The following is a 27,963-nucleotide window of genomic DNA, read 5'->3' as shown; positions in this document are numbered from 1 at the left end:
ACATGCTATAATTATATACCATTACTCCTGTAATAAAATTCAATGTGAATATCCCACATTGCTGCCACAATACCATGGTGCAGTGAGTGTTACTACAGTAAATCCATAGTAAATGATGTTGATGTGTAGATTGAAAAGCCTTCTGACTGTCTCGTTGCACACAGCTTTAAACTAGTTTGAATCACAGAGTCATTTGTGTTCATCGCTGAATTCAAGTGTTTCACACTGGATCTCACAGCGCTGTTTAGTGCTTGCGTGACGGAGCCGTTCACATATGATGTCTTTTGCGCGCTCAAGTTTGTTATTTCAAATGTAGGTGCGCGGCAGCTGCATAACGGAAGCAATGCAGTCGCGACGCGCTCGGTTTTTCCAGGCCCTTTCACGCCGCATCGTGATAATAAATGCATCTTCAGTGAGCTCGTGCAGTGCAGCAGTTTGAACTTTCGCCCGAGCGATAAACGGTCCGTGTGGCGTGATTCAAATAAATCGTGCTGTTTCGTTCCGCTTTTGGCACATAAACATTATATCGAACATTTATCGAACTCTTCATATTGTTTTATCGAGGAAAATTATATCACAATAATTATCGTTATCGAATTAACGCCCAGCCCTAGTAAAGCTCTTCTATAAGGATGTATGAGTGCTGAAGGTGTGAGGGAGTTGTGCTTTATCAATGCTGTCATGAGTTCACACACCACTGAGTGATGGAATACAAAAACCTGAAACGGAAGATGCTACCCTCTCCTCATTCCCTGCATTGTTGGGCATTTTTTCAACATGACAATGAAGATATTTATTCTCCGGAGGTGAAAATCCTTCAGTGGACATGTATTTCACTCAATCTTAACACTCTTGAGCAGCTGTGGGGGATTCTGTAGAGACAACCTGAGCAAAACTCCCCATTAAAGACCAGGGCATTTAAGGAGGTCGTCCTCCAAGAGATAAACAGGACAGATGGTAAAAAATTGTCATGAACTTGTACACTCAGTGCCAAGAAGGGTCAGAGCAGTATACTTAGTTCTGGAGTTCACAGGTACTAGAATAGTATACATTTGCTGAATTAAATCTAGGGTGTACTCATTTCTGCAATCCTTTTTTATTTAAACAAAACTGGCTAGTTAACTTATTTTACAGAAAATATTGGCATATATTTTGTTTTTATTAAGTATATATTTAATACATTTCAATTTTGCCATCTTTCCATGAATTATATTAGTGATCTTTAAGAAAATACATCTTTTATATTTATTTAGAGGGGGTGTGCTCATTTTTGCTGTGCACTTTATGTACTGGCTTCTGATTGTTTCATTTAAAATGGACCGTTTGAACTGATTCACTGAAATGAATTTAATGTACCAGGTCCCGATAGTCTCGTAGGCAGCGCTCCAATATGTAGTTGGGTTTGAGTCCTGACTTGAGAAACTTTCCCGAACTTAATCCGCTCTCTTGGCTGCTTTGCTTTCTGTTTGTCTATACTGTCATATCACAGCCTACTGTCATAGGCAAAAAAAAAAAAAAGAACTTTGTCTGAAGACTCATATTTGCACGATAACAAAAGATTGTACAACTAGTATAACAACACTGACTTTAGGAAACAGAATAAAAAGCACATTCAAATCATTTTGATATTCATAATGTTGCGTAATATTGTTATACCACCAACAAAGTCAATTGGAATATATTGTGAATATGTGCTTCCAACACATACACATTTGATGAGGGTATAGGCTGTGGTCTCACACTGGCGATGTTGTGCCATGTGTCTCCTAGCAACTGCACACGTTTGTCTGATGGGTCTCCTGTGCCCATTTCTGACTGGCACTTGTGTCACTGGAAATCCCCCATCACACAAACACACATTCAGTCAGATAAATTAAGAACCTTAGCTGTAAATTACGGTTTTATTTCAGTAGAATTAAGTGTGATTACATGTACAGATGAGTAATTTCATGAATCTATAAAAACTCTTGTGTGTCTAAATGTGTGTATGTGTTTTATTTTATTATTCATAACAGTTTCACAAAACAGACTTTGAGCATGTGAAATTTCTTCAGATGTGATAGAAATTTCAACATTCGTGATATGATGTCATGCTATGTAGCGTCTTTTTAAAAACTTTGTGATGCGAATTTGCAGGTTCGATCTGATGCATTCGTATGCGTATGAATGGAGGTCAGTGAAACGAAAAGTGCAGTGTGACCATCCCTTGATGGTGACTTGAAGCAGAACAATTTAAAAAAATATATAGAATCAAAAACATTACATAAAGCAAAACATCTGTTACTTCTGAATAGGGCTGGGCGATATGGGAAAAATTAAATTTTGATTTTTTTTTTTTTTTTCTCTTTTTTTCAGAACGATTCTTTTTTTGTAATTAGATCTATACAAAAATGTAACTACAACATGATTCAAGAATTTTTTTTTAATTATTAACCCTCTAGTTAAAGAAAATTCTTTTCAGAGTGTACCACACATGAAGTTGTCAACATGATGTAAATGTTAAACAAATCACTTGTTAAATATCTTTGAGAAAAGATGCATGAACTACGACTACATCTTGTACAAACTTGGAAACAAGGAAAATGCTTTAAAAAATTCTGGAAAGGCAAGGTAATTCAAATTTAAAATGACTGAAGGTATAACATCAGTACACTATTATTAACTATACATTTTCTGTGAAAACAATGAACAGCAGCTTTCAGCCTGTCACCATGATACAAATATGAAATATCAGACATGCAGTAGTAGTAGTAGTTCTTTAAAGGTTTTTTCTTTTCCACTGTATTTTCTGTGCATGGACTGTTTGACTGTTGCGCTTGCATCTGGTCCCATACATGAAACTGCATTATAAAAACACAGTGCCTAAGTTCAAAGAAGTTCACTCCCATCTTCTTGCAATTTTTTTTTTTTGCAGTTCCACTTCCTGTGTTGCATCTTTGTCAACACAAAAGCACGTTCTGTGTGAATGGCACTTAGCGATTTATTCTACTTATGGCCCTTCACGGAGTGCTGAACATTAAATTCGAATTAATCGATAAAATCGCCCAGCACTATTTCTGAATAACAAATATAATAGTCTCAGCCTGAGACATCACGCTACTAAGATAGATTGATAGGATATGTCCAAAGCTCACAAAAATAATCATGTTTTATTGCAATAAACTTTTCATTGACTTTTAGTATTTGATAAAAATGTTTTTGTTTTTTTTAATATAAAATGTGTATTCATCCAACTGCTTTATGGGTTAGCTCATAAGGATACATGCAGTCCTACCTTAGATTTATTTTTTTTTTTTTCAAAATAAGGTATTCTAGGAGGACCAGCTTTAATGTCATGAGTGCACTGGCCTATGCAGATATCTTACTAGGCTTTTGAAACAGTGCAGCTATCTACTGGTTATTTACTGCCATCCTCATTAGTCTTTCTGACTAATTAACAGTTGAGACTTTAATGTGCTGACATTCTGTTTAAAGAGCTCTGCTGCTCCTGCTGCCCTTACAGGAGAAACACCTCTCATGGAAAGTTTGTGTGGTTGTGTGTTCCTTTGTCATTGTCACTCTCAGGTTAACCACATCCTCTCGAACAAACACTCCATATATGCACACAATTATAGCAGCACTGCAAACAGCGGTGTTAAGTGTTACAGCAGCACAATATGCTGATTCCCACACCTAGCTACTACTGGTTTTGTCAGATGTGACTAGTGTTGCTTTGTAACTAGTGACATTTTCTGAAAGGTCATAAGCCAAAAGGTAAATCCTCATAAAATCGTATGATCTGAACCCTGCACCACAAAAGAGAGTCCTACATCTTCCTGGTTACTTTACCTTGACTAAACCCAAGTTACTGAACATGTAATCAGCGTCATTGACTTGTAAATGTGGGTGCTCATCATATGTCATCAAGTCACATGGTTTCTGATGCTTCATCGATTTTGGTAACACCCTTTTTGCACTGCAGTTTCAATAATAGATCTTTTTCTATGAGGTTTTGAGTTCTGAAAGTTTCAGTATGATTATATAGTGCATTCATCTTCTTTTAAAAAAAGATAAAAGAAAATTAAATTCTTCATGGTATGGCTTTTTTTAGCATGTCTCCATTGGGCACTGTGGCCTAAATTTAGATTATGTATAAAGAGAGTTGATGACGCTTGTATTTTTTTTAAAACTCGTTTTAAAAATGAGAATGATTAGATTATATCTATTATATTGTAAATCTTTATAGAGACATAGTTTACAATATCCATATTCTGTAAACACAAATTAGAATTAGAATTTACACATCAGAAGATGTGACAACCCAGTTAGACTCTTCAAGCCAACTATTGCAATAATATGAATATTGTTATCTATATGTTAGCAAATAAAATAATTTACACTGAAAAAATACAAATGAATTAAATAATGTTATAAGATTGTTTTATTTATTTATTTTTTATTTATTTTTTTTTTTTTGGAATATACACAAGAAATTATGGGCGGAAATAAAATTAAAATGGCAAGTGTCTGATAATGAGTGAGTCGTTCAACAATACGTTCAAACGACTGATTTATCAGATAATGAAACTTTGACTCCGATTTGTTCAAAACAATGATTTATGCAGCAATGAATCGAGATGCGCTGTGGTTTTGCTGTCTTTCTTTGAAATTATTTCTTGCTGCTGAAATAGAACAAAAGCAGTCTGCAATACTGCACCAAAGATGTAAGTGATTATTGAATTTGAACTTTTGAACCGTCCTGATGGTGAAAACGTGTGATGTTGCTTAACTAACTGTAATTTAAATATAAAAACTTTCCATTTTCAGAATTTTTACCTCATCATACTGAGTTTCTTTGTGTTGCGCATTTTGATTTCTCCGGGAGAGGAGGCACGAGACTCGCCTCAGCAGCGCAACCTCATACCGTCAGTGCATGCATTATATACAGTAACTATATCCACTATTCACCACTTACTTTAAATCAGTGGTGTAGTGGTGCCTGGAAAAGTGGGTACGCCCCAAATACAAGCTGAAAAGAATAACTTACTTACATCTGGATGTGATTCTCCACAATCTCTGATGAAATCGGCTGGGTTTTCTCTGTAGAGCCGTTTTGTACTTACTATTTGAACGCATTCGTGTACTTATTCATTGGACTGAAAGGTTTACAGGGGTTCACTGGTTTAAAGATACCATTTTAAGGCATTGTTTTCGTTGTAATGTATTGACTTAAATTGGTAATCAATAAATAATTGTTATTCTTCCAGTCTGCACGCCTCCCCTGACATGTTTGCGCGCTTATGAATAGGCAGCATTTGGGGTGGGGGGACGGAGCGGGTGCAGGCGCAGGCGCAGGCACGGACACAATCAAGCATATTTCAAATGAAGCCGGTGCCACGGTCCTGACCGCATCACTGTGTCTTTACTGGGTGTTCTTAGGGAATATTTGCATTTGTCATTTTGACGGACAGGGTTGTAAAAATTCTGTCAAAATCTATTGTTACTCGTCATCTAATTTTCATATTTTAATTATAATAACACATTTAATTGCTTTTATTTTTGTTCACATTTTCATTTTTAATTCATGATCCTACACGACGATATAGGCTTATGCATTTATTTTGAAGAGAGCAGATGGACAGATGAGACTGCGTAACTTTTCATGTTTAACACCGCACTGTGCAGTGACAGCGATTTTAATATATTATCATTTTTATGAACCAATATTGATTTGTAAATCCCAATCGATCTTTTGGTCAATGCTGTTTTCAGTTTAATATTATGTTTAATATTAAAACACAGATGAAAAAACATTTGGGTTGAATTATATTATAAAAGTAGCCCAATAAACGCAACCAGCGGCTCTGAAATTTTTTGTGTGACTGCATTTTCAAAATAGCCCAATTTGTGCAAGAAAAACGCAGCCCTGGCAGCACTGGCTGCGCCCTGTTTACAAGCAGAGAAATGCACACGCATCAGCTTGTTGTAAACAAACTCCAGTGTTTTTAGCACCACTGAGTGTATTCAGACCAACATAAACACATCCGATTGGCCTTTTCAAGTGAACAGACTCTCCTTAAAAGGGGCTTTGGCATCATATATACGTCGAGACATTGCGTATCGTATGCACATCAAAACTGCGTATCATATGCATGTGAAAATTGCATATTATAAGGATGCCAAACACGTGCCTATTGGTACGTTTTTTTTTTTTTAAGTTTCAACTTAAAAACAAGTTTAGCACCTGCCTTAAAAAATAGAAGTTAAATCAACTTAAAAGTACAAGTCATTTTAACAAAGGTCATTTTAACTCACTTTACTGTAGTAAGTTGAAATGACTTGTGGTTTTAAGTTAATTTAAGTTAAAATTTTAAGGCAGCTGCTGAACTTAATTTTTTAAGTTGAAACTGGTGAAAACTTTTTTACAGTGTACAGATTTTCACATCCGCTTTGTTTTTGTTTGTCCCGAAGCTTGCTGCTGCGGTTAAATGTACTTGCATCTCCGAATACTTTTATGATACGAAATTGATGTAAACACAGTTTTGTTCTCAGAACAGGACAAAACATCTGATATGCCAAAATAGATCTGTGCATTAGTGTGAATGCAGCCTATTAAACCTGCCATTGTCTATAATCTCATCAGTAATAATCAAACGGCAATAATGCTGAGAAAAAAAGAAAAAACATAACTATAATTGTTTGTAAGCTTTCGATACTTGTAGTTACTTGTAAATGTCTTTTCCTCCCTTTATTACTTTATATTTGTTTGTATGTTTTGAAGCTATATTTATTCAGTTTAATTCTTAACAGTTGTTTTGATTTATTATTAATTTGTAATTATTTTAAAAAGTAGCCTGCTTATGTAATTTAATAAAATTGCACAAAATAAATTTGATATAATCGTGATGCATCATGATATCGAATCAAATCGTTTACATGATAATCGCAATTTAATTGAATTGTGAAACCAGTGCCGATTCACACCCCTGGTAAATAGAAACCAGATTCATTCATCACAGAGCACTTACACATTATATAAATTTTTATATTGTTCTCTTATTTTATATATCATCAGCGCAGTTATCATGTAGAGTTAATTTTGTCTGTTTGATTCATCTTGTTTTTCTGTATGTCACATTTGCCAGTTTTGCATCAGTTTGGGTTAAACGCATAGTGGTGAACCTTGGAACAACAGCGTATCAAGTACCGAAATTAGCAAAATTATCATATTGTAAATATAATATACACTGGTATTTTTTCAGTACCGGCATACTGCACATCCCTAGTCTCTGCACAATAAACTGAGATTGAAGAAAGTGTTGTACTGTAGCATAAAAACACACACTTCACCTATAAGATGTTTGTGTAACCTATAGCCCTTGGCCTTGTGTTAGCTTACTAGAACTTGAGGAAACTGTGGAAATCAAGGCGTTTATCTGAACAATGCCAAACTTCCTCTTTCTCCTCACAACAAAAGCACAAATTGATGATGACGTGGCAGTATGTGTTTGAGGGTCATGTGCTGACCTACATGTATAATCATTACCACATGTGCTACCCCACATGTGTGACCATCAATCAGTATCTCTGGCCTAAAAATTTAGCTTCCATAGATCTGTATGTGCAGAGTTTAATTGGTTTTGTATTATGGAACCACTCATATGTTGGCCATATGTATGACTAAGATTTGTTTTAGAAGTAAAGCCAGGTGCCCTCTGTAAGATTTTCTTCCATGATTGATTTGTCACAGAAAAATTTCTGGAATTCAGCAAAAGATTTGCTGATGGCCTAATTGTCAGTGGAACCTTATCCTACAAAAACATTTTGAGTTGCAGTCTTCTTCTAGTTACTTTTCCTACGATGCCTATCAAACAAATAGTGAGGCAAAAGATTATGTCCATTAGGGTTAGAGAAGGAGAGATGTTCGGATAAAAATGCTGATAATAATATGTATTTGTGATATATATAATGTTTTTTGTTTGTTTTTTAGTATTTAGCGTTCACTTCATATGTTAATAGTATTTTATTCAGAGTTTCCTCTGAATAATAAGCAGTCCACAAATTCCCACTTTTGCCTTTGCTTGCGCTTTTTCCAAGCATTTTGTGCAGAGCTTAATATCTTATGAGCTACTGTGCATATGGAAAAGAAGACTTTGTATGTTAGAGAAAGTCGCCTTTGTTTCTATCTTTAAACTTTGGCTAAGAGCAAAACACAGTCAGGTCAAAGGTTGGAGGTGAGGGGCAAACCATGGATGCAGCTGCATTATAAACACAAGGTCATCACTTCATGTACTCATTTAATATTAGAGGGGTTTATTTCAAAATCTATGATGGCCCCCACTGCTGGACTTTGAAAAGGCAGCTGGGGTCAGGAAAGATCGGGGATTTCTGCTTGGTCTTTCGCCCTAGATGATGTCAGTGGTCGATCAAATGGTACTAAACATGCCAAAGTTAAATCTGCTATAATGATCCACCCCACACTTGACTCGCTGTCATTTTTTTTTTTTTTTTCTCAAGAAATCCAAAGTTAATCAAGAATCCACAAATATTCATCTCAATGTAGTATCTGGTACCCACTAGAAAAAAAAAAATCAAAAATAATGATGTCTGGTGTCTGAATATTTTTTGGCTTGACTGTATCTCATTACCTGGCACAAATCCAAAACAGAAATTAAATAATTAATTGCAATAAAGTAATCCCGCACACAAAGAAATCTTGAATCTGTTGTAATTTTAATGTTTCTGTTTTGTCAGTTTTAAATTTTTAGCCTATTCATAGTCTATGGTTACATTCAGCCTCTGTATGATACTGAGTGCGTTTGACACAATGGTGCCACGCTGGCCATATTTGACAGACGGTGAAGATGAAGACCAGTAGCTTCATCTCCGCTGGGTTACAAACATGTTCCCTTGGTGTGTCTGTTGGTGTGAGAGTCTGAGCTCAGACGTGAGTGTGTGTTGGAAAGCTGTACAAGGATGGTTGCTTCCCAAGCAATGACAGCAAGAATTGGGACAAGGTCATTACTATGGTGACAACTTGCATTCCATGATTCAGCTACAAGCAGAAGTGCCAGTGAACTTTGAATATGTATTTATGAGCTGGATATATCAATAAACATCAAAACTATATCATCACCAATTTAAATAAGCAGACGCGTGGAGGCAGTGTTATGTTCTGGAAACCCTTGTTTCCTCTCATTCATGTGAATGTTACTTTGACACGTACCACCAAAACACTGTTGCAGACAATGTACACCCCTTCAGTGGTGTTCCCTGATGGCAATGGCCTCTTTTACCAGTACAATGCAGCCTGCTTGAGGAAGATTACAAAGGCTGCATTTACACTACAGGTCTTGATGCCCAATTCCAATTTGACATTATCTATACTGGCTATATCTTTTATAAAAGTAACCAATATCCGATATCTGGATTACTCTGTAGACTTGGTGAAACAACTGCAGAAGGCATACTGACCTGGAAAGAGCGTTGCCAGGTCCGCAAAACAAACGTCTTTTCTCAGTCAGAAAACGTTAGTTTAGGCAGTTTCATGAATAAAGTTGACCCACAATAAAAATGTTTCACATACATGAAAGAAATGTTATTTGCAATGCAGAAAGACATTTCTTGATGTGTAAGAAGTTTTCTTCATATCAACTTTAGTTAAAGCCTAAGTGCATGAAACGCATATTTAAGGCCTTCTAGGAACGCCAATAGTGCTTCTATGCATCCCTGAAACGCATATTTAAGGCCTTCTAGGACCGCCAACAGTGATTCTATGCATTCTGGCTCATGAAACAAAGGCTTGCTCAGAAATGTTCTCAAACGTCTTTTCTCAGTCAGTAAAACGTTACTTTTGGCAGTTTCATGAATAGAGCTGACCCACAATAAAAATGTTTCACATACGTGAATTGAATGTTATTTGCAATGCAGAAAGACAGTTCTTGATTTGTTAGAAGTTTTATGAATATCATCTTTAGTTAAAGCCTAGATACATGAAATGCATAGTTCAGGCCTTGTAGGAGTGCTAATAGTGCTTTTATGCATCCCTGCTCATGAAACGAAGGCTTGATCAGAAATGGTCTCAAACTTCTTTTCTCAGTCAGCCTGCAGCAACAGTGTAAAAGTACCCCAATTCCACAGGAAAATTACAGACTTGGCAACACTGCTCGGAAAAGTGTCCAACCGAGTTGACGTCACTCATCAACATCACAAATTTTTTGTTTTCATATTTTTTGTACGTATGACTCGCATTGACGGAAGAATATCCAGTCTGGTCAATGCAAACACACATCTGATTCATATCAGATTTATTTCCACATATGAATGAGATCTGAAAATATCAGAATCTATGTGCTTTTTCCTGCTTACACATTCATGAGTCATATCCAAACTGTGCCACATGGGAGGAAAAATTGAGTCACTTGAACCATGTAATGTAAATGTGGCCTTTGAGTTCAAGGTGTTGCCTTGGCCTCCAAATTACCCAGATCTCAGTCCGATTGACCATCTGTAGAAAGTGCTGGAGCAACAATTCTGATCCATAGAGGCCCAACCTCACAACAGGACTTATAGGACCTACTGCTAATGTCTTGGTGCTGGATACCACATGTTCAAAGGTCTTGTGAAGTCCATGCCTCAACACCTCAGAGCTGGGGGGACCTACATGTGAATGTGCATGTTCTTGTTTATTCAATAACAAGGTATAGTGGTCAACCATTGGAACTGGATTTCAGCTGTTACTGGACACACACAAGTTCAATTTCAAACTATGCCACACTCTATCCAGTGTCCTGTAATGTCATATAATGTCAATAATTTAGATTTAGCAATCTGCACAGAATTTCCAAATTATCGAGTGTACTGGTTTCAGTGTTTGCTTTTTATTACCATTCTATGCTTGTTTTAACAGTGTCTTTATTTTTGAATCATCTGCATCGGCCATCACTTGGTCGACCACTAACAAGGAGTATTATTTTTTCTGCCAGCCTATACATTTAAATGCAACAATTATATGAATGCAGTGTAATGGAATTGTGGTTTGACAGGGATTCTTCATATCAGTTTCAGTACTGCAGTAATTTCTTACTCGTTGTTAGTATTTCATTCCAAAATATGAAATATTTCTCTGTCTCTGCAGACTCTCTGCCCTTTCACCTTTTCATTTCTCTTACTTCCTTCCCATCTCTTATTACCATCATTCCCTTAATAAAGCAGCTCACTTGTCTTCTTCAGAAACTCATTAACCTCCTCTCCTCTTGTTCACTACTCATTTTTCTTTTTCCCTCCTTTTATCTCCTGTTTCTCTGGTCCTCTCCTCATGTCTCCTCTTGTCTCATTTCCACACTGTCCTCTTTTCACATATTCTTGTCTTGTCTCCACCCCTCGTGTTAACTTCTCCTCTCTTTTTCTCCACTCCCTTCTTGCCTCACAATCTCTATTTCGTCACCTCACGTGTCTCCTCTCCTCTCTTCCAAATGTCTCTCATTCCCTAATGTGTATGTTTTCACACAGAAATCATATTTTATTTTTAAGTTTTTACTTAAAATAATTAGGGATAAAGTACTTATCAGTTAGCAGCTGATATTCTGTACATAGCAGCAATTAAATATTATAGCTGTCAAATAATTGAAATATTTTATTTGTAATAAATCACAAAATTGTGTTAGAGTTAATAATAGTTCCTAAATAAAAGGCTGCTGTGTCATTATTAGTTTCTGCAATTTGTGTGAATGGCACCCACAAACATTAGGTGCAGTCAGAATGACCAAAATCTTATTCTATGAGTAAATCATGAGTATGTTTTTATCAAAAAGTTCATTTGGCTGAAAATAGGGTTGTCACAATATCATATTTTCAGAAGTTAATGCTCATGCAAGTAAAATTAATTGATTCTGTATACAACTTTAGATGCAACAAAAAAAAAAAAGTTTTCAAGTAATTAATAAAGAAACAGTAAAAAAGAAAAGAGCAAATTACAACCAGTAGATTTTTTGGTGGGTTTTGTGAAATAAAATGTGAATAAAATAAAATACAAATACACATGGGCTTGTGTGTGTTAGCAAACAAAGATTAGTTTTGCTAACTCCATTTAGAGTCATCGAGATTATGCATTTTTAAAGATTCAGATTTAAGTAGCTTTGTCAGCATGGCATAAGAATTTACATCGCAGAAGCCGTTTAAAGTTGGGTTAACCCATGCAGTGTTTATTATATTAAACAATGAGCATTTTACAAATAGATTTCTGGCTCATTGAAAACTAATTTTTTGCAAAACTCTAGGTAGGTTTTGATGCTGGTTTAAACTGGTCCTTAGCTGGTTTATGCTGGTCCTTGACCAGCAACATGACCAGCTAAGGACCAGCATAAACCAGCAAAGGACCAGCATAAACCAGCTAAGGACCAGCTTAAACCAGCATCAAAACCTAGCCACCATCCCAGCATCAAAACATACCTACCAGCATATACTGTTTTTTCACCAGGGTTTTATTGGGGTTCCTTTCACAATACTGTGTCATGACCTCAAAACACTTTTATCATTCTGGTGTTTGCATCATATACCAACTCTGTATTTATACTTTTCTGACATAGTGAATTTGCTCAGCTGCTTACCTGATACAGCATTGCACTTGGGTTAGAGTAGAGTTTAGTGTAGGTGGCATGTTATTTTCAAATATAGCATTAACCTTTTAGCGTCAGTCACCGGACGTTACATTTCAGAGCTGCCTCAATACATCCAACAACAATGTAATAAAACATGGCCAGAATTACATTAATCTGCTTTGGATAAAACTGAACTCACATTTACCATCACTCGTTGGAAATTTCACTTTAAAAGTATTGTGAAAAGTGTAAGAAGCAATGAAATATTTTGCTGAAATGTCACCACAGTCACGTTTTTCCAGTGAGCCTGGTTTGAATCCTCTAATAAACATTTTGTACCTTCAGTAAATCCTGTGGAGAGCTTTTGGGTTCACGTTAGAAGTAAGCTGTTGTTTATGGGCATTCTTGAACTGTAAATGAGAGGATGTGGGCTGAACCCAAGTTAACACCACTGACAGCCTGCAGGTGGTTTTGCTTAAGGGCAAGAAAGGCATAAACTATACATGGCAGCGGTAGACGAACATTAAAAATACAGAAAGAGAGGTTTGCGGGTTTGCGAGAGGACAGGAGACATGCTGGTAGGTGTAAGAGGGTGTTGTCCACTGGAAGCGCTGAGCGCTTGTCTGCTGTCTGACGCACAGCAGGGGCCCGTCTCACTGAGAGACTGAGAGAAATGGAAAGGGAAAAGAGAGAAAACTGGGACAGAGGATTCACTGTTCCTGATGTTCCTGTCATAATGAGTACAAAGTGACCCAGTGAGCTTTTCTTGTGCTATCTTTCATTGTGTGTTTGCGAGATACAGGTGAAGATGAGCAGCCGCTGTCATAACTAAGAACATTGAGATCCATGTGTTCTCACTTTTGGCACGACTATTGAAATTGCCAGAGCAATGAAGACATCAATTCAGTTTAATAACTGAAATCATTTATACAAACTCGTCCTCATTTGCTTAGAGAATGTCTTGCCTTATGCCTTAAAGCAACTGTGGGGTGCGATTACTAATCAACCATAAGGTGATCACACACAGGCCAACTTTTTTGAGCGTTATTGCTGAGCGATGTTGCATGGGTGCTTTCCCATTGAGAAGGGGCCACATGTTTCTATCTGAATATTTCAGATCAGTATTGGCCCACGTGTCTCACCTGACGGCAACATTGCCCAGCATCATTTCTCAAAAAATTGCCCCGCGTATCATCACCTTTAAACACATTACTTTACCCTTCATTTTCCTCATATCTTTTTCCTAGATATTATAGCAGACTTTCACACACATACACACACACACAGGGTTGTTTTTGTGAATTGTGGGGACATTCCATAGGCGTAATGGTTTTTATACTGTACAAACCGTATATTCTATCACCCTATACACCAACCCTACACCTAAACCTAGCCCTCTCAGGAAACTGTGCACATTTTCACCTTTTCAAAAAAACTCATTCTGTATGATTTATAAGCCTTTCGAAAAATGGGGACATGGGGCAGTGTCCTCATAAGTCATCCTCTTCTTGTAATACCTATGTCATTCCCATGTCGTTATACAAATTTGTGTCCTGATATGTCACAAAAACACGCACACACAAACACCTCATCATCCTTTTATCTCTGTCTATTAATCATAGGCACTGATTTTGTTCAGTCATCCTGTTTATGAAAAATAACTGTTAGTACAGACTGTCCTTTAAAAAAATAATAATAATAATATTTTTTGTCCAGCTGGATGAAGTTTGAAGTGCTTAAATCTTTGTTATTGCACTGAGCAAGTCTAGACTCTAGAATATGAATGTATCCCCTAAATGTGACTCTGCTGTATGTTTCTGGATTTTTATTTATTTGTTTTTTTTTTTTTTTTTTCAATTTTTTAAATTTAATTTTTACTTAAAATTAACAATTACTTAACAATAACATTTAACCTTGTGAAGTATAAGAATTGTGATTTTTTTTTTCTTTCTTGTAGAGTTTATCGATATTACTATATACTGTCAGCATTACTAGTATATGCTTAATTTGTTACTGTATGACTGTCATGGCAATAGATAACAAAATATCAAACCAAATCACTTTAATCTTAATGATAGCATAGAATTTTGCAAAAATGTTGTTATTGGTTTTAGTAAAATTTTGGTTTTGGTAAATGACTCTACGCCTAAAAGACATCTTTTGTATGTTGCCGTCTCTCCTCTTGTGTAAAAGTACACTTTACTTTTAAAAAGAATACCTATTACGAAAATAATATACTGTAATATAATAAACTTCACAGATGAGTGGCCTTTCTCTAGTATTATATTATATTATCTGCAAGTAACTGTACTTTTTTTTTATTATTATTTTTTATATATATACTTTTAAGATTCAAAGTACTCTACAAGTGCACATTCAGTAGAATAAAGCACACTTCTATTTTACAAAGGTCTTCATTCTCTGTATTTCACTGTGAGGATCTTCTGGAAGAGGGATAAGAGGTCTTGAAGTTTCCTGATGGGAGTTCATTGTCCGTTAGACAGTTCAGCTGTTGTGCTGTTGATTGATCATGGGCAGAACTTCCGGGCGCAGTTTTAAAATCCTGCACTGATGAACGGAAGAACTTTCTCTCTTTCTCTCTCTCTCTCTCTTTCTCACACTCACACACACACTTACACACACTCACTCACATTCTGTGCATGTGTCTGTAGTACTTTAGTGAATCAATTTCCTGCGCCCCCCAAACGAGGAGCTTGCTGAGCCAAAAAGAGAGAGTTAGTTTATCCTTCTTAATTACTTTTTTATGTTAAGTTAGTTCTTTATATACAAAAAGAAAGACATTTTGAAGAATCTATATGCAAATACAAATTCTGTAGCTCTCAAATGTTATTCTCGCACATATTTGAAATCCAGTGAGAACAAAAATAATTTCCTAAATCTTTTCAGTGTGTCATATTTTTCTGTTGTGTTTTTTTTTTTGTCATCCATGTTCTTGAGCTGTTGTTGCCTTTGTAAAAAAAAAAAAAAAAAAAAAAAAAAAAGGGTGCACTTAATTGTATTGAGTGTGCACTTGTAGCTAAAATCCTAACTTGAAATCTTAAAGGAAAAGTTCACTTCCAGAACAAAAATGTACAAAAAAAAATTTTTTTGAGGAAGACATGCCAGGAATTATCTCAATATAGTGGACTTTTTTGGTGCCCGTGACTTTGAATGTCAAAATGCAGTTTAAATGCAGCTTCAAAGGGCTCTAAACAATCCCAGCCGAGGAATAAGGGTCTTATCTATAGAAATTTTTTTCTAAAAAAATCATTTTCTAAAAAAAAATAAGAATGTATATACTTTTTAACCTCAAATGCTCGTCTTGTGTAGCTCTGCAATGCGTACTCTGTGTGATCCGGGTCAATACAGTTAGGGTATGTCGAAAAACATTTTCTCATTTCTCATTTTCTCATCCAACTTAAAAATTATCCTACATCGCCGTTTTACCTTTTTTTGTAAAGGGCGTTTGACCTTCTTTGCATGTTAACTTTGTAAACGTTGGGTCAGTATTTCTGCATTGATGTAGGACTATTTTGAAGTTGGAGCAGAAAATGAGATGGGAGTTTGTCGACATACCCTAACTGTATTGAACCAATTACACAGAGTACGCATGCGCATGGCAGAGCTAGACAGTACGAGAATTTGAGTTTAAAAAGTATATACATGTTTATTTGTTTAGAAAATGGGCGATCGTTTTGCTAGATAAGACCCTTCTTCCTTGGCTGGGATCGATTAGAGCCCTTAAAGCTGCATTTAAACTGCATTTTGGAAGTTCAAACTCACGGCCACCATTGAAGTCCACTATATGGAAATGTTTTCTTCAAAAAACATAATTTCTTTATGACTGAAGAAAGAAAGGCATGAACATCTTGGATGACAAGGGGGTGAGTACATTATCTGTAAATTTTTGTTCTGGAAGTGAACTTCTTCTTTAAAATGTCATGTTTTTAGACATTCATTACACTCAGTTCACACTTACGCTATTGGGTACTTCTTTTTCACAAGGGTTGTTTATTCCTAATCTCTCTCTGTCTTTGTCAGATCATAGAGGATGGGCTGTGTGCAATGTAAGGACAAAGAGGCTGCTAAGTTAACCGAGGACCGGGACACCAGCTTGTCTCAGAGCGGAGTGGGTTATCGTTATGGCGTCGAACCCACACCACAGCATTATCCCAGCTTCAGCGGGGTCACTGGGGTCACCGCTATTCCCAACTACAACAACTTCCATGGCGCTGGGGTCACGCAGGGCGTAACAGTCTTCGGAGGGGTCAACACGTCCACACAGCAAGGAACGCTCCGCACACGAGGAGGCACAGGTAACATACTTTTCATACAATTCCAACTACCCAAACCTCATGCCATTGTTTGAGTCAGTTTTGCTTCGTTGGTCTGGTCAAACAAGCCCAGTGTTTTAACAGCCTGTGATGACCATATTTTTAAGATTTTGGTGAGACACATCAAAGAATTTCACTTAAAAAAAAATTAACAATAATAATAAAATTGTCATTAACTTTAAGCTTATCCTTTAAAATATAGTGTGACCTCTTTAGAGAGCAATTTACCATGAGATGGCCACAATCTATAAGGAACATTTAAAGATGGGTTATCACATATGATCTGTGGCTTGAATCGTCAGACTGCTAAATGCTGAATGTGAGCCCGTTGAGGTTGATTGTTTTACATTCCTGTCCTATTGAATATGTGCTTAATGACAGATTTTAGATTTGGTTTCCTTCTAATGAGGGGTTTGGTTTGCTTGTGTCTCATTATTGTGAGTCTAGTATGTCATGTCCAAATTTCTCAAATCTTGTGGGAGTCATTTGAGGCACACATTTATAGGCACAGTGAAATCAAAATGACAATAGTTAAGATGACTTCGCACTACCAGACCGGTCAAATGCTCCCCATCCTGATCCCGCACAGCTTTGTTTATAACGTCCCGATGGGAGAGGACTAGCTTTCAGCTCATCCGTCTAAGATACATTTAGAGCAGACATCATTCTATTCAGTGTATTGTTGTGTAGGTCTTTGTGTGTCTGTACTATGGTAGATTGGTGGTCTTGAATCTGTTGAATCAGTCTTGACTCTTGAAATGGCTCCTGCAGGCCCTAATTGCAGGTCTTGAATGTCATTTGATCTGTCTGAAAGCCTCCGCAGACCAAAATGGCTTTTTCTTTCCTAGTGCTCACGCTGAACTATGTTGTTGTCCTTTTCCAGGATAAAAGTATGATTTAATTTATTCTTAATCCTCATGGTGGTGATGTGGTCTCTCTCTCTCTCTTTCTCAGGTGTGACTCTGTTTGTTGCTCTGTATGATTATGAGGCCCGTACAGAAGATGATCTCAGTTTCAGGAAAGGAGAGAAGTTTCAAATCATCAACAGCACGTAAGTCCAAGACCTGAAACATAAGCTATGTTCAAAATGGAATACTTGCTCACTACTTACTGAATTAAACTGAATATTGTCTAAGCCCTTTTAAGGCAAATCAGTGTTTATGATGTGCCTTATTAACAGATTACACTAACATTAGGTTACTTAGGCTATAGGAGTTGGGTAAACCTCTGCTTTTGGACAGAGAAAAAAGTTTTCAAAAGCATTCCTCCCTCTGCTTTTTTCACAAATTGCACCCTGGAAATAAATTGCATAAAATCGGTGCCTTTTCTACTTGGAAAAATTGAAAAATAAAATAGGTTCAATCAATATTTTTTAAAATATCAATGACATTAAGGCACCTTAAAATTACAAGAAATTGTATTGTGCCATCTCAGGCTATGTAATTTATTAATTTATGACTATTTTTCTATCTCGTTTCGGTATTTTGTCAACCCTGTTGTTGACACAAGCGTTCCTAGATACTGTAGTTTAATTAGAAATCATATGCCACAGAATGATATAGGCATTAGCTCAATAATACAGCCAGGGTGACCTTTAAAATGTTTGAATTTTACACAGACAATCTTTAAAAACAGGGTCAGACCTAATCAATGTGATCCCTGTTACCAACATGTCAAAACATGTCACTCTAAAAAGTAACAGGTTGACGGTACCAGGTGCTAGCTAATAGTCAAATTCACAAAAGCACATATTGTACACTTTGAAGGGATTTTACTTGTAGATATTGATTATGTTAAATGTAAAAAAGCAAACAAAAGCATGCACATCAATCTCAAGAGGGTGCTCGACTAAAAAACAAGTACAAAATGAGCCTTGGTGTTGCCGACTTTACATTTGAATTGTTTAAATTTACATTTTAAAAATGGTGACAGGATTGAAATTGCATGATGGCCTCATAAATCATCAAAAATAGAACATTATAGAGAAGTGAGAGAAACATGCTTGTGTTTTAAGTGTTGGAATCCTGTTTGAGAGATGATGTCACCTCCTAGAAATGGTCACTCTTATGTATTATTTTACAGGGTTTTTTGATGCAGTAACAGGGCTGATAAGAAATCGGAGGTCATCAATAAAATTATTTATATTTTATTGAAAAAATGCATACTTTACCAAAAACATTGCTTAACAATGAGACTATATTTAGAACAATATGCATTCATTTTGCATTTGTTTTGCAAATTAAAAGTCCTGCTGAAAAAGAAAAATCATGGGGAGGGACAGGCCAAAAACCTTACCCTCACCAGCTTAAATGCTATTTGAGTGATTTAAAATAATATTTAACTGACATTTTTATGTAATATTGATGAAAGCATACATAGTATTATGTTTTTAAATCAAACAATTATTTGTTGTTATATTAAATCTATGTTTAACTATTTCTTGGGGACGCAAAAGGCACTGATTTCATCGAATGGCCCAAATATTGTTCGATTAATTGGTGTACAATTTTGTAATTTGCCTATTATGTTTTATTAGATTGCATAGAAAATATATTATGGTTTAAATATTTAAAGACATTAGTTGAACTTAAGAGTGCTTTCTGGCCCATTAAAATAGGATTTAAGTACATCTTTATATGTCATTTTTAATTACTCCTATTGTCTTTGAAATGGGTAAACTGACCTGCTGAGTGCCCAGACAAGCATTTATGGTAGACTAAAATATACTTTAGCGTCATTTCTGATGAAACTTGTATCTCATGTATATAAATATTTTTGCAGTTACACATTTGTAATGATGAGGTTGCAGTTTAGTATACTTTAAAAATTAACTTAAAGTGTAAGATCTAATAGCACTACAGTTAAAATATCAGGAAGTATGTTACGTGTGCTTTAGTATGTTAGTCAACACATCAAAGTAAATGCAACCCTTTAAAGCATAACAAAAAACTATTAAAACAATAATTTCAAATGTATTCTGAAGTAAAATGTGTAATTTGACATTATTACAAAGTGCACTTTTCACGTGAACTGCGTAGTACTGAATTGTGACGTTAGAACATTAAACAGTTTTTCACCATTTTTGTGTCCAGGATTTGTAATTTTATTATTATTATTATTATTATTATTATTATTATTATTATTATTGTCAACCGAATATGGCCCCTCCCCTAACATAACTAAAGTGCAGTAGCATCAGTGGTGGCCTGCTCAATCTTGAATTATTGCCATTACTGTTAGTTACTACAGCCTATAGTTTGCCTTAGTCACGTAAATGCGTATAACCTGGTTGCGATAATAAATTTATTTGTATTTAACAGTTGAGGAGTGCGTGGCTTTCCCTTGAGTGGCCGTTGTTTCAGCGCCAACAGCGGACAGGCTGGGTGGTCAATAACACATTTCTGTTGTGTGACAAACTCAGAACAGATATTTAATATTGGTTTACTTGGACTTTAAGAGAAAAGATCAGTCATGTAAGTGTAAGTTTTGAAGTATTCAAGTGGACATTCAATACATTTAAAGTGCTTCTTTTTCACAAGTTGTGTAACTTGTTTATAGGCAATTCATACTGATTCATACTTGATTAAATCTACACATGAAACAGTCTTTATTCATTTCCCCTTAACTTATGAATCTATACAGTTTGTGCTAGTAAGCACAGTAAGCAAGTTAGTAAGCCTGTATTCCATTTTGTACATTGCCAGAGTCTTTAACAATAGATCGCCCTCTCCTGGTGGTAATATAACCTGCACCACCTGGTACAGCATGTCTTCTCAAGTTATGCTATTATTATAATAACAGTGCATGAGTGTGTGTGTGTGTGTCCGGGGAAGTGGACACAATGATTGGGAGAGATGAGAGTGGCTTTTCTAGGAAATGATATTTTGTGTGAAGAGGACAGGCTATTTGAGAGAGGAAGAGATTGGTTAGTGGAGAGGGGTATTACATGAAGGGCATGTTAAAGAGAGAGCGGAGCATTATCGAATAAATGGGACATTCACAGAAGTACAGATCAGCTGTAGGCAGATTGTTTTTCCACTCTGTGAAAGTATGTTGTGGACATGGTTGTTTACTTGTGATTTTGCATAGAACAATTTGTAGGAGACAGATGCGAGACGATGACAATATGCAATGAAAATATTCAAGGAAGAGAGGAATAGTATTCCACAATCTCTGTCTATTCTACCTGAAAAAAGCCACAGCAGTGATTGCTGCACAATTAATTGATTTTCTAATTGTGATTACAATTCCAGATGCCACAATTATGTAATCGTTCAACGGCACAATTACAAAAAAAAAAAAATAATAAAAAATCCACTTACATTATTCTGTTTTCTTAAGATGTGTTTACATTTTACATTTAAAGAAGAAACTTTAAAAATGTGGCATGCAGTTGCTTCAAAAAATGGTATAAAGCTTTTCAAAACATTCGATGAACAAACATGAATGGTTGCTGGATGGATGAATGAAAAGAAAGATGAATGAACTGAGGTATTGGATGAACAGATGGATGAACATACGGATGGACAGATGCATGGACAAGTCTACTACTAAGTCTGCTAAAAAAAAAAATAATTAAGTTCTGCCATGACAAGAAGAAAACTTGGTTTTTTTTTGTCTTTCTTTGTCTGTTTGTGTCAGTGAGGGTGATTGGTGGGACGCCCGATCTCTCACTACAGGAGGAACCGGCTACATTCCCAGCAATTATGTCGCCCCAGTGGACTCAATCCAGGCTGAGGAGTAAGTATTTGATGAGTTGTGTGTGTGTGTTAATCTAAACTAACTGCCTGTGTTGAGGGTGGGGGTAAAGTGATGCAATTCTGATTACTCCTACATTAACCCATAGATCTCTCAGCAGGATGCATGACAAACCTCAGCCCACTCTAAATGAATCCAGATACAGCTGCAGTACAGGGTGGTTCTGGACTGTTATTGCTAGGCAACATTTGTGTTGCTACTTGGGACAAATTACAAAAAGACATTTCCCAAAAACTGACCCCTGTATTACCATTGTATCAAGCTCAACTTTATCTGAAGCCTGATGGTGCACAAATTGGAAATTGCAGCAAAAATGTATGGGAAAGAGATCCATTGTCAGTGGTATAGAGATGTTTGAAGCAATGCTCCCACAAAAATCACTTTCAAATCAAGCAGCTTTCTGTTGGTCAATGCAGCAAATTCATGTGACCAATGAAAATGAATGCTTTCACCCACATGCAGAACTCCAAGGTGTGCTGATTCTTATTAGACTGATTTGGATTTAAATTTTGGCTGCATCTTGATTCTGTTGTTTTTGTGCCCAAATAGAAACCAAATTAAATTGCAAAAATATTTTTTTAAAGCAAGTTTTCCAGTCACTACCCTATTTTGTTGTTTTAACGAACATGTAGGTTCTCCCAATGATAGAGACCACCATTGGATGCGCTAAATGTTGACATGTAAGACCAGACTGAAAACTATTCTTCTGCAACCTACAAATGAATTGCCAAGCAAACATTTTAACATGAAAAACACACTCCCACAGCTTTAAATTTGTTTCAGTCTTTTAGACAAAACGTAAAACAGGGCCTTTCTGCTCTGAACAAACTTTAATTTATGATGTTCTACTGTGATCTCCCAAGTTAAACTATGTATTAATGATGTCAGATATTTCCCATTAAATTTTCAAAAGCCAGATTGATGTCTAAAATGTGTAACTTTAACCAGAAGGAGATGTTTGAGTGATGCAAGTTTGCAGATGTTTTCTGATTTTTCAGATGTTATTTGTAAGGCCCCTCAGACTGAATGTTTACATGTGCAGCTGTGAGAACTTTTCCCAGCCATCCTTTTTTTCTGGGATTACATATGTTCCTAAATAAAAATTCCCTTCATTTTAATATTATAGCATTAATATGGCACGTGTTTAGAAAGAATGCATTCAGCAGATACAAACAGGCGTGGCTTAATTAAAAGTATTAAGAATATACAGACTTGGAATTCTGTTAAAGACACTCTTCTTTGCTCTTTCTCTCAGCTGGTATTTTGGAAAGTTGGGCCGTAAAGATGCAGAAAGGCAGCTTCTTTCCACAGGAAACCCCCCGTGGCACTTACCTGATCCGTGAGAGTGAAACCACTAAAGGTAATAAACAGCATTTACTGTATTACCCAACAGCATCAACTGGGCTAAACACCATACGATCTACTGTGATAAGGAAGACTGTTTATAATTCTGATTTCAGTTATGATTGGGTAAAGGACCCGCAAAATCATGATCTGTCATAATTTAGAATTTTTTTTTTTGTCCATACAGTGAAAACCAATATGGTCCAGTGTTGTTTTGGACTTTCACTGTATGGCCATAAACAGTTTAAACTTTCTTTGTGATGTCTTTAATTGTGTTTTATTGTGCTTTCATTATTTTACAAAAGTGCAACGTTGTGTTGTTATTGTGAGTGCACACAAATAAACGTAGAGTACAGATTTGAAAGATGTGTTACGTTTATCTGTATGACCAAAATAACAGAGTATTTTAAGATCAAGTGACCGCACGGCACCTCCATCAGTATGCGTGTTATTGTTCAGCTTCCACACACCGCACAGACACTTGAATAGCACGGTTTTCTAGGCTAACATAAGATTGAGCTGCCATATAAAGTTGCTACTACTTACATAATTCAGATGAAAAGCCATATTTGAGGTCGATGAATGATAGGTGAGCATTTGGATGTCCTGGCCGATGTACTGTATTACCACATAGACCAGTTGTTAATGATCTGTCTGTCACAGACTGCGTGACTTCGCCACTTCCTGTGAAATTATTTTTTTTCTGCGACTAAGCGACTAATAAAATTTGATCGACCAAGCCACTTCTCGTAGACTAATGGTTAGTCGCCCATTAGGGGGCAGCCCTGTAGTAGTCCACCATTTTTAATTCAGTTATATCATATGCAGCGCTTATTGGGATAGTACGTCTTTTCCTCATTAAGCTGTTAGGGGTCTTTTTTGTTGGATTTTCAAATACTTTTTGGGTCAAATTTGAAGAAGAAAAGCTTATAATGTTGCGAACTGGAGCTGGTTGGTTGGCTCATAGCTTATAAAGCTTTAACAAAGACTGGGAAAAAAAAATCGGAAATTGGAAAAATACTTCTGGAACCTAGTGGAACCAATGAAAAACTATCGGTTATCTGTTCTCAAACTAATTGTGCTACACAACAACATTTACTACAAAACACCATCTACTGCTTTGCACATAACTACAACAGCACTTCTGTTTTGTGTCTGTGTGGCAGGTGCCTTCTCTTTGTCAATCCGGGACTGGGACGATGTGAAGGGGGACCACGTGAAACATTATAAAATACGTAAACTGGACAGCGGAGGATATTACATCACCACTAGAGCTCAGTTTGAGACGCTTCAACAGCTGGTCCAGCATTACACGGGTAAGACAAACACAGATACGCTTATCATTCCACATACCCAATACACAGAGCTCAGTATATCTTATTTCATAGCTAGAGGTCTGACATGCAAAATTATTGGAAGTAATTATAGTTTTAGCTTAGCTGTCTGCTAGAGTTACAGAGGCAGGTTTATATCCCATAGTGCCACAGTGCTTTCGCTGTTCTCTACAGGAGATGACACTGCTCCAGTCAGTCAGAAAACCTCATCTGAGTAGCTCTCTAAATAGGATGTACTTTGTCTATGCTCCAGTTAACATATTGACTGTTAATGCATCTAAAATGAGTCTTATGGATTTTAGATAGCATGTGCATTTTGGTTCTTCCATGACCTCCCATACTGAGCCCAGAGAACAAACATACACACAGATAGTCATAATAATACATCATCACGATGACCTTAACTGTGTATCAGCGTCAGTTGCTGTGTTAATGCTACTCTAAAGTGGATGTGTTTGCTTTAGCTTAACGCTTTCTCATTGTTGCCTTCGCTTTCAGCAGCAGAGCTCTGTGTTAGTCTTTAAGTGCATTCGAAAGAAAACTCTGCAGTCTGTTTCAGATTTGCTTCGATAACTTTGTCCAAACCTTAAAGTGATTCCACCGCCTAGCCCTGTCCCCCTGGTCTCTTTTTTCGTTGTGTTATTTGGCCCATTTGTATCGTAAATATGAAAAGTAGCATCAGCTGCTTACAGCTGTAGCTAGGTAACAGTTTGGGTTGCATGAAACTCAAGAAATGCATCAGGAATGATTCTGTATTGATCCCCGAAAATGTACGCTCAGAATTTAAAATGATTAATATTACCATTTTATTTTTTAAAAAGTCATATGCAAGACAAAATATTACATATACAGATATGTGCCATGCAGTGTACAAACAGCTCAGAGGCAGGAGGAGATCATCTACAGTGAATTGGGAATTGGCTCACTTCTCTCATGTAATATAAATGCGACATGTCATGAATAGATTTAATTTAGGCTGTTATTCAAATATAAACATTGATCATCACACATGCATGGAGTACATGAAATATGGAAAACAAGTGAAAATGTGCTTGCTTGACAAGCAAGAGCAAGTGAGGTTTGTTTCTACATGGCAGGTAAATAATGCTTTTTTTGTGATTTATCCCTTTAAGAAATGCATTATACTAAAATAGGCTAATTATATGGTTACTTTATCGCCAATTTCGACCCATAGTGATCGGCTCTTTAACAAATCGTTCTTTTGAGACAGTTCTCAGGAAGTAACTGGTGGAGCCGGTTCACAAAATCGAACTTTAGTTCCAGGTTGATAATGCAGGATGCACAGACGAAGTAGCACGTCTGATTCAAAAAGAACCGAATGAGCCGGTTCAAGCAACTGTCGAAGTTTGCTAAGGATTACCGAGCTAGGATTCTGATGAGTGAGTTGACTATACTGGGCAATCCTGAGGCACGTACTGGAAATATGCTTATGATGATTACTGCAAATGAACATTTTCTTAAAACCATTTTATTAAAAAATCACTGCAGTTTATTGTGCCTGTAGATTATTTTTAAGTTGTTTAAGCAAAATCAATGAGTTTATAAGAGTTTATAAGGTTTATTCCTTCTTTACTTTAGACATGTAGGACATATCCACATTTATGCATCAATGTCTGTAATATGTACTGCAAGTGCGAAACGTTTAGGAATCTTATCCAAGTTGTAGGCTAGTCAATATTGGTGATATCTGACAGAAAGGATCCTCGAATGAAACTGTGACCACAAACACCACTTATTTAAAGGAGAAGTCCACTTCCAGAACAAAAATTTACAGATAATGTACTCACCCTCTTGTCATCCAAGATGTTCATGACTTTTTACTTTTTTTCTTCAGTTGTAAAGAAACTATATTTTTTGAGGCAAACATTTCAGCATTTTTCTCCATAAAATGGACTGCTATGGTGCCCTGATTTTGAACTTCCAAAATGCAGTTTAAATGCGGCTTCAAATGATCCCAAATGCGGTTGTAAACGATCCCAGCCGAGGAAGAATCTTAAGAGTCTTATCCAGCAAAACAATCGGTTATTTTCATTTAAAAAATACAATTTAAATACTTTTTAATCTCAAACAATGTCTTACACTCCCTGAACTCTGTGTATTCTGCCTCAAGACAGTTAGGGTATGTTGAAAAACTCCAAACGTGTTTTGTCCCGCAACTTTAAAAATCATTTCAAAATCATCCTACATCATTGCAGAAGTACCAACCCAGTTTTTGCAAAGTGAACATGCAAAGAGGATCAAACACCCTCAACAAAAAAGGTAAAGCCACATTTAAACTGCATTTTGGAAGTTTAAAATCGCTGCACCATATCAGTCCATTCAAATCCTGAAATGTTGCCCTCAAAAAACGTAATTTCTTTATGGCTAAAGAAAGAAAGACATGAACATCTTGCATGACAAGGGGTGAGTACATTATCTGTCAATTTTTGTTTTGGACGTGGACTTCTCCTTTAAGTAAATGAAAGGCAATAATCAGCAATATACATTCAAACACTAATTTTTTATTTGAATGTTTGACACAAATTACTTTATTTAAATGTTTTATTGGTACAACATGACATGAGTTGTTAGAAAAGAGAAGCATAGTGACATTATGGTTTGACGGCGTCAGGAACCGATGAACACTTTTTGTACCAGTTCAATGAGCCGAACTGTCCGAAAAGAACTGGTTCACGGAAATGAATCAAACTTTGCATTACTAATGACCCATACTGCATTCCACATGAAACATATCCCAGAAATCATTTTAAAATGGACTTGTGTGTGGCTCTTTGTCATGTAGCCAAACTTTAAACCAGGGATGCTTAATCCCATTCCTGGAGATCTACTTTCCTGCAAAGTTCAGCTCCAACTCTGATCCAACACAACTGAAGCAACTAATAATGATCTTTAGGTACACTTGATAATTGTAGACAGGTGTGTTTGATCACCGTTGGAACTAAACTATGTAGGTAGGTCGATCTCCAAGAAAAGGATTGGGCACCTTTGCTTTAAATCTTGAAAAAAGCTTTGACGTCATACAGACTTGAGTCCACACCATAAACTCTAGAGTAAAAACACCTCAGTTTAAAGATCCACTGAATCCATATCATCATCACTGTTTTATTTTCTTGTGAGAGAGCTTGATGGCTCGTGGTGTTGAGGCCGGATACATGCTTGGGTTCCTGAAGCTCAGAGCAGATGGTACTCAATGACTGATTCCTGAAATGATGCATCTATTGGTGCCAAGTGTTTTGTTATCTCAGCTTTACAGTCCGGAGTAAACATTGCTTTAGTGTTGTAGGAAAATGTCACACATTAAACCTTTGTTAAATGTCAAAAGATGCCTAACAGGCATGTCCTACATTATGGCCAATCAATAATGTGCAAAAATCTCAAAGGTCCAGGCTGAATGTTTGATTGCTAACCACCACTGTTTTCAAATTTTTCAAGTTTTGTTCAAGATGAGATTCCATGCAGTGACATACAGTGTTTCACAAACAAATTTGGATTCCACTGAAATAAACAAAGGCAACATGGCTCACAAGCGATATATATGCATTTGCAGGTGTCATGCTGAAACTCTGTACTGCTTCCCTCAGTGCTTCTGATGCT

General features: G+C 36.4%; 1 protein-coding gene across 1 annotated transcript in view; it reads left to right on the top strand.

The window, feature by feature from the left end:
* fynb (FYN proto-oncogene, Src family tyrosine kinase b) overlaps positions 1 to 27,963 on the top strand; it is a 65,293-nt gene that overhangs the window by 24,977 nt on the left and 12,353 nt on the right. The window contains 6 exon segments of the mRNA XM_051138274.1: positions 16,620 to 16,894; positions 17,867 to 17,963; positions 21,554 to 21,652; positions 22,926 to 22,986; positions 22,988 to 23,030; positions 24,181 to 24,330. Coding sequence (XP_050994231.1) covers positions 16,630 to 16,894; positions 17,867 to 17,963; positions 21,554 to 21,652; positions 22,926 to 22,986; positions 22,988 to 23,030; positions 24,181 to 24,330 — 715 coding nt within the window. The 5' untranslated portion in view covers positions 16,620 to 16,629.

Source organism: Labeo rohita, chromosome 20, assembly GCF_022985175.1.
Source record: "Labeo rohita strain BAU-BD-2019 chromosome 20, IGBB_LRoh.1.0, whole genome shotgun sequence".
Classification (NCBI taxonomy): Eukaryota; Metazoa; Chordata; class Actinopteri; order Cypriniformes; family Cyprinidae; genus Labeo; species Labeo rohita.
Note: the sequence above shows the minus strand (reverse complement) of the source record. Positions and strands in the feature narration are given on the sequence as shown.